The 7,895-nt window shown below is 48.7% G+C and overlaps 1 protein-coding gene across 1 annotated transcript; it reads left to right on the plus strand.

The window, feature by feature from the left end:
* Positions 1-123: 123 nt before the first annotated feature.
* On the plus strand, positions 124-4,011 carry NRAS (NRAS proto-oncogene, GTPase). Its single transcript, XM_027897401.1, has 4 exons — positions 124-339; positions 1,273-1,432; positions 2,187-2,310; positions 2,958-4,011. Exons 1-3 carry the CDS (start codon positions 140-142, stop codon positions 2,304-2,306), a joined length of 480 nt encoding a protein of 159 aa, XP_027753202.1. The 5' UTR covers positions 124-139; the 3' UTR covers positions 2,307-2,310; positions 2,958-4,011.
* Positions 4,012-7,895: the final 3,884 nt, after the last annotated feature.

The raw sequence follows: 7,895 nt of genomic DNA on the forward strand, positions 1-7,895 counted from the left end.
GGGATGGGGAAGCCACAATCTCCTCTGGAGGAGCTGGAAAAGCTCCTCTCTCCCTCATACTCATCCTTTTATTATTATTTCCATTTTTCACCCGTGATGCCCGAGATGGGAAGCGGCAGTGCCGTGTTTTTGATGGGAAATGCCCGTGTTTGTCCTGCAGGACTCGTACCGTAAGCAGGTGGTGATCGACGGCGAGACGTGCCTGCTGGACATCCTGGACACGGCGGGGCAGGAGGAGTACAGTGCCATGAGGGACCAGTACATGAGGACTGGGGAGGGATTCCTCTGTGTCTTTGCCATCAACAACAGCAAATCCTTCGCTGATATCAACCTTTACAGGTATGGGAACACTGGGAAAGGCACCAGGTCCGTTGGTTGAAGTGAAGCAGGGAAGTGACTCAGTGAGGACTAAATAACAGACAAAAAGGTCTTCCACTTCTGTCAGGAAGTTTTTCAAGTGTTTTGTGACAATACATGGAATCACAGACAGGTTTGGGTTGGAAGGGGCCTTAAAGCTCATCTCATCCCACGCCCTGCCATGGGCAGGGACACCTTCCACCAGCCCAGGTGGCTCCAAGCCCCGTCCAACCTGGGCTTGGACACTTCCAGGGATGGGGCAGCCACAGCTTCTCTGGACAACCTGTGCCAGGGCCTCATCACCATCTTTCGTCAATTAAGAATGGCACAGTTTTGGGCGTGGTTGTGTTAATCATCAATCATATCCTCAGTCATTACAAATGTCTCCCCAGCGTGTCAGAGGATGGTGCCAGACTTTTTCCAGTGGTGCCCAGTGACAGGACGAGGAGCAGTGGCCATAAACTAAAACACAGGAAGTTCCACCTCAACCTGAGGAAGGACTTCTTTGCACTGAGGGTGGCAGAGCACTGGAACAGCTGCCCAGGAGGGGTGTGGTCATCCCTGTCTGGAGACATCCCAAACACATCTGGACAGTTCCTGCCTTGGCACGGAGATTGGACTGGGTGATCTCTAGAGGTCCCTTCCAACCCCTGTGACTCTGTTGTGGTGAATCAGATGATGTTTACAGAGTACAGAACATCATCTGTAAGAAATTGAGTGAGGAGAACAGAGTTACACATGGACTAGAAAATGAAGTGTACACAGTTATTGGCCATCCTGCTGTAGGTTGAACCCCTGAGGTCCTGCCCAGCTTTAATGTATATTTCTGGAGCACAAGGTGGTTTGAATACCGAACTAAATCCAGTTTTTATATTTAGAAAATAGTTCCTAACTTTTCAATTTGTCTCCCTGAAGAGAACAGATCAAGAGAGTGAAAGATTCGGATGACGTGCCCATGGTGCTGGTTGGGAACAAGTGTGACCTGCCCACGAGAACAGTGGACACAAAACAGGCTCAAGAATTAGCCAAAAGCTACGGAATCCCCTTCATAGAGACCTCTGCAAAAACGAGACAGGTGAGATGCTCCACTGGCACCTCCCTGCTGTGAACTGCTGGCTGCTCTGACATCTCCCCTCGTGCTTTGGCCTTATCTGCAGGAGAAGCGTTTTGGTGTTTTTTTTTTTACAGTTTTTAGCTTTAATTTCCCCACTCTCAGCTTGAGAGAGTTTTGTGTTTATCACATGAATCACCTCAGACTTGTCCTGACTCCCTGTTCAGTGTGTCATGGCTGCAAGAAGAAGAGCAGAGCTTCACCTGCTCTCGCTGCAGATGATCACCCCACACCTGTTCGGTTCTCTTGGCTTCTTAATGAAAGCCAATTACAAGATTATGTTTACAGACAGAATTCCCCAGACTGGACTAATGGGCTTCTCCAGAGCTGCCCTGAGCACGTGGCTCTGCCCAGTCTGCAGCAGGGGGAGGATGGACCAGAAAAGGTGCAGTTATTAAAGCAGTGGCCAGAAAATTCTAAGGAATTCAATTCTAGGAGGTGATTAGGCAAGAAGTAGGTTGCTTCCTGCATGGATCCTCCCTACAGTTCCAGTTTTCTATGTTTCTTTTGAGGGCTGCTGCCCCAGGGAGAGTCAGGAGTGTGAGGGGAGAGTTTGGGATATCAGAGTTTCATCCCCTTACGAGCCCTGGGATGAGCTGGGTGCTGCTCCTCCTGGAGAAGTGTGTCTTTCACATGCATTGAGGGCTCCTGGGATGGAAAGATCAGTGATTTCAGAAGCTCCAGGAGAGCAAATGCTTGACCTTCCCTTTGCATCCAGGGCGTGGAAGATGCATTTTACACACTGGTGAGAGAGATCCGGCAGTACCGGATGAAGAAGCTCAACAGCAGCGAGGATGGGAACCAAGGCTGCATGGGACTGTCCTGTGCTGTGATGTGAAAAGGTGAGCTGGCATCTCAGTTTTCCACTGGCTTCTTGTTCTTTTTGCCTTCCAGTGTGGCTCAGAAATGTTTGTTGCCATAGGTGGGGTTTTTTTCCCCCCGCTGTACAAACTATTGACTCCCAGAGATTTGGAGCCCACAATTAATTATTTCTCAGGAAAAAAAAAAAAAAGTTCCCCCCTAAGTTGATGATAAGGCTTAAGAAAAGGAAATTTAATCCACAGCATTTTTTGGCTGTTGTGTGGGTGGGTGGAACAAGATGGATCTTTGAGGCCCCATCCAACCCAAACCATCCCATGAGTCTGTGATTTCCACTGATTTCGATGGTGTGATTTTCTGTGTCATCCCTGTCGGTGTCTCCTTCCTTTGGGAAACCATTTGGTGTGTTTGGAGGATGTGTGGTTTCTGTGTGTACACCTGAACTAGAAAGGAGTGTGCCCAGTTGTGCAGGCCCCACGTGCTGCTGGTTGATTGGCTCTGCACAGCTCACCTCTGGAATGTGCCCAGTTCCAGGATTAACCAAATAAAATGGTGCAAGTAACGCAATTTGAGTGAAATTCCTATCAGCAGTTCCCTAAAAGCTGTTGCTCCATCCCAGAGTTGCCCAGCAGCTAATTAGGTGCTAATTGGAGGTGCCTTTCTGTTCCAGATGCCAAGAAAACGTGGTTCAGGTGCAGCTGCTGGACGAGTCTCGAAGCTCCTGGGCTGCACCTCATGCTGATGCCCTGCAGTGTTTTGGTGCCAGTGGCAGACTCTGGTCACCAGTTAATTAGCACAAGGTCCTTTTCCGTGCTCCATCTGAAGAGAAACATCCATGGCATCTACCTCCCTGCTCAGCTCCCGGAGCAGCAGCATCTCTGGATGTACTGGGATTCTTTTCCTCACTGTGTTACCTGGGTTTGTCCAAGAAGAAAACCAGTCACAAAAGTGAACTATAGAGACTAAATGCTGTGAAAAAGATGACACTTTACCTCTAGAGTAAAAGCTAGAAGTGCTGTGTGTCCCCTGTCTGTTGGATCCCGTGCAGTGCTGTCAGAGGAGTGGCACAGAGCGATGTCACCCGTGGTTGTGTCACCAGGGATGCCCCTGTCCCCTGTCAGACGGGTGTCTGCTCTCTGGGCACCTGTGCAGCCAAGTGCAACATCTCCACTGTGCCAGGACTGCCACCTGCCTGATCCTCCATTTCTGTAATAAAGAGGAAAACCTTTCCTAATTAAGTGCCTGTTTGCTGAGAAGATTCGAAGTTGGCCCTTGGGTTGAGGAAAACCCCAAGGACTGGAATTTCTTGGGAGCTCGTTGTCTTAAGCAGGCAAGTGTGGTGTGGGTGATCTGTGCCTGACAGGACACTGCAGCAGGAATTTGTAGGCTGGGAGGTCCAGCAGGCACTTTGTGAGACTCTTGAACAAGGCAGGGGACACACTGCACCTGTGTTTTACTTTCTTTGTGGGTGGAACAGTTTATGCTCTGTGTTGTTTTCCTGCAGCATTCAGATCTCTCCCAAGCTGGACCAAATCAGTCGGCTGCTCGTTTTTAACAGGAACTGCCAACACTTCTGGGCAGCTTCTCACGAGTTAATCTGGTAACTGGAGGTTAGTTTGGACAGCTGTTCCTCAGCTCTCTGTGTAACTTACAAATTGTTTTGTTCTGAATTATTTTCTTACCACCAGACTGTAAAGAGTCTCTGCAAAATGTCTCCAGACTGTGAAATGTAGTTGGAGAGTTTCCTTGTCAGGGGGTTTTGGGTTGACTGTCATAGCCTTTGGCTGCTCCATCCCTGGAAATGTCCAAGGCCAGGTTGGATGGGGCTTGGAGCAACCTGGTCTGGTGGGAGGTGTCCCTGCCCATGGCAGGGGGTTGGAATGAGATGATCTTCAAGGTCCCTTCCCACCCAAACCATCCTGGGATTGTGTGAGGGAGGGGAGAGGGCAGTGAGCTGCCACAGAGACCCGAGCCAGCTTCTGATTGCAGCATCCCTGCAAAATGAGGAAGGAAATGAGTTCAGTGATGACCTCACAGAAGGTGTGGGACAGACTGACGGGAATTCTGGGCCTGCTCTATCTCACAGCCCCCGAGCTCGAGGGAAGAGCTGCGAGTCCTTCCCCCCGTCACGGGGCGTGCGAGGGTGGTCACTGCTGCCCAACCTGCCAGTGTTCCTTGGAATGCCGAGTCCTTCCCTAATTTTTGTGCTGCTGGTGCTGGATTCTGTTCTGTGGGGTCAGGCAAAGCTGAATTCCCAGTCAGTCTGGTGGAGGAGGAAGGAGCCTTCAGCCAACAGAGGGAGCGTTGGGTCAGGGCCGGACCAGCAGGGGAATTGCAAGAGGCTTCATTTCAGTTTGTTGGTGTCAGTCAAACATCTTAATTTGGAGTTCTCAGTTTCAAGTGGAAATTACAAAACAGTAAACAGAGAGAGAAGAATTTTGTCCTCTTAATATTGCTTCCTTCACTACTTACATTCCTATTTCTCTTCTTGGAATGAAGAGGATGAATCTGCATCACGTTTTCTTTATCTCTGATAATCCTTATAAGTACTGTTTGCAATTTATTTCACCTTTGACTGATGTGACACTGACAAGAATTAAACCCACAATATTTTTACAGAAAACATTATTTTCCAGCAACGTGGTGGGAGAATTGTGGATACCACTGGCTGTGGCTCGAGTTCAGTTTGGTTGAAGGTGTTTCCCGGGGAAGCTGTGGCTGCCCCATCCCTGGAAGTGTTCAAAGCCAGGTTGGAGCATCCTGGGCTAGTTTGAAGGGTGAGATCCCTGGCACTGTGTGGGTTTTGATTGTTTGGGAAATGCAGGAATTTGTCCCCTGGCAAGCAGGATTGTTCAGAGCAGGGTGCCTGTGGCCATGGGAAGCCTTTGGCAGGGAGCCTTTGATGTTTGAGGTCTGTGTGGTCAGGTATGGAAAATGATTCCTTTTGGAGGGAGGTTCATCATAGCGATGCTCCACACTGCACAGCCTGTTCTGGCTGTCACTAGAACGTACCAGCTGTAACTCCAAAGGCTGGGAATTCTCAGAAATGTGCGGGAACTGACTGGCAAATGAATCTTTCTCTTTGCTGTTCCCTTCCTCCTGGTCTCTGTAAAAGGGAGGAAGCCCTGGTAAGGATAGGTCTGCAATTATGTCACCTTTGGAACCTTCACAAGGGGGTGTATCAGTTTTTGGGATGCTGCAGAGCTGCATCACAGGTGGTTTAGTTCCAAATCCAGCAGACACTGCAAAATCAGGGTGTTGCACTAGTCAGGGGTGTGAAGTAAATGGTTGTTCTCCATTTCCAGCTCTCTAGAGAGAACCCTGGGTTTGGTGGCAGATGACAACTGTGGAAGGACAAAACGCCAGGAACTTTTGGGGGAGTTGTTTAGAAGATAAGCACAGGAGGTTTTGCACAAGACAGTCTCCGGAAAAGGTGGTTTTGTAGATTTAGTCTAAATGTTATTTACAACTAACAGCACAACACCATGTAAGTGCCAAGCTGATTTTACTGTCCTGACCGGGAAGAAAAACAACTTTGAGGTAAAATATTAAAAAAGGGTTTCAAGCTCTTGTTCAAAAATTGCAAGTGCCAATAACTGTAGTAAATGTTTCTGTTGCTGTGGCTGAGAACAGGAACTAGTGTAACTCTGTGGTTGTTCCTCTTTGTGTCCCCACTCCGTGGTCGTGTTCAAACAACTGCTCAGATTTAGTTCTTGTCCTTGGTAGGACTTTGGGTATTAACCAAGATGTTTAAGGTGTCATAATTTTTAGCACAGCTCAGTGACTTAGAATTGGATTTCAAGCAACCTCAGGCCTGTGGGGGAAGGAGAGCAGTGGAAGATGAATCCCATTCTGACCTGAATGTTCTCCTTGACACCCCAAACCTTGAGTGTCTGCCTGTGATTAACCTCCAGGATGGTTGGGAACTGTCGGGGCCTGGACTTTTAACCCAAGGGCTAATTTGTTGTTACTTTGTTTAATTATTTGCTTTCAGTAATGCATCTCTTTCGGTTTGAAGTAAATTATTTTGCTTCTTAAATAACTTTTTTTTTAAAAGAATAAACTTGGAATTCTTTGCTTGTGTCTTTTGTGAGCCGGGCACGGGGAGCCACGAGGGGATTATGGAAAGTTTATCAACAGGGCTCTGCTTTCCCTGGGGGATGGGATTTACTCCAATTGTCACTTCTGTGGTGGGGCACGGGCAGCTGTATCACAGCTGTGCCCTGGAGCATCAATTAGCAGTGAGAGTGGCCTTGAGAGGGAAACTTTTTCACTTGATGTTTCAGGAGTGAAATCAGCCAGGAAGTTATTGCTGTGTCCAACTCGGTGCTCTCTTGTCAGGCTTTTAATTTGCTTAATTCAGCCTTCTAAAATCCCTCCCTCTTGGCTTTTCCTCCTGCAGTGAGGCAGGTTGTGTCAGACCACACGTCAGTAAATGTGCTTTCAGCGTGTTTCTCCTCAGTCAGGACTCTGGAACCTGGAGTCCAAACCTGGTTTTTTGTGCCAGGAATGAAGGAAGAGACCCCCAGTGCCAGGACCACACACTCCTGGCACTGTTTATCTTCATCAGTCACTGCCTGTCCCTAAAGGATTCAGAACATGAGCACAGGTGGGTGCTTAAATCCAGGGCTTTCTTGGCTTATGGGGAAAGTTTTCTTGCAGTGGGGTTGTTCTCTGGAACAGTCTGATCCTACAAACAGTTTCCCACCTGAAGGAGGAAGGACTTTGGTTGCTCCCTGGAACACAGGAGGATTCCTCCAGCCCTGGAAGAATCTGTGTAGGGGAGGGAAGAACTTGCTGAAGGTTTTCTTGATTAAAGGCCCAGCACAGCCAGGAGGGTCCTGCTGAGATCCACGTTACCCTCTCTCTGTTCACACTCTTCTTCTTCAGGAATTAAAACCATTTTCTGGCAAAACCTACCTCGTGGCTTCTATTTGGACAGCTGCCCCTGTGCTGTGGATGCTCTGCTGGGTGAGCTAGAGGAAGATCCTGCTGGAAGAACACCCTAAAACGCCAAATTTCTGGTATGTCCAGCCATCTGCCTTTGACTTAGACCTTGGTGGAGTGAGGGCAACTAAGAGCTAAAAGTGTGGGGGGGGGTTAGAGCCACTCTGAAGCCCCTGGGTGGGAATCACTCACTTTCCAGCTGAAAAAGAGTGGGAAGATGGGTTGTTTATGCCAGCCCTTGAGTTTGCAGAGGCCATGGATCTAATTTTAGCACAGCACACCCAGGCTTTACTCAGATTTCCACCATGAGCCCACCCAAACTGACCCTGGGATTAAAAAAGCTGAGGGATCAAGAGGGAGATGACCTTTGTACCCCAAAGGTTATTTCTGGTGTCAGATGTGAATCCCAAGATCCTGCTGCATCCAGGAAGGTTGAGGGTGAGTGTAGTCCTTGTGAGACAGCAAAACAAGCAGGAGCCACTTTTTATGGACCGTGAAGGAAATGGTTAAACAATTAAGGTGGTGTTGGGGACCCTCAAACTCGGGGATGGGTGAGAACAAGAAGAATTCAGGAACTCAAAACTGCATCAGCGTGAGAGGAGGTGACAGCTCTGCCCTGTTGCTGCCCCTCTGCAGGCTGTAGGGAGGGAAATCAATTCAT

This window comes from Empidonax traillii, unplaced genomic scaffold (genome assembly GCF_003031625.1).
Source record: "Empidonax traillii isolate 1590-97213 ecotype Southwest subspecies unplaced genomic scaffold, ASM303162v1 scaffold541:size654180, whole genome shotgun sequence".
In the NCBI taxonomy this organism is placed as follows: Eukaryota; Metazoa; Chordata; class Aves; order Passeriformes; family Tyrannidae; genus Empidonax; species Empidonax traillii.

What these genes read in the sequence shown, in the direction of transcription:
- NRAS (XM_027897401.1), top strand. Translation starts at nt 140, where the DNA reads ATGCCCGTGTTTGTCCTGCAGGACTCGTACCGTAAGCAGGTGGTGATC. An exon ending in GCTGATATCAACCTTTACAG is followed by an intron (nt 340 to 1,272) that starts GTATGGGAACAC and finishes GTCTCCCTGAAG; the next exon opens with AGAACAGATCAAGAGAGTGA. An exon ending in CCTCTGCAAAAACGAGACAG is followed by an intron (nt 1,433 to 2,186) that starts GTGAGATGCTCC and finishes CTTTGCATCCAG; the next exon opens with GGCGTGGAAGATGCATTTTA.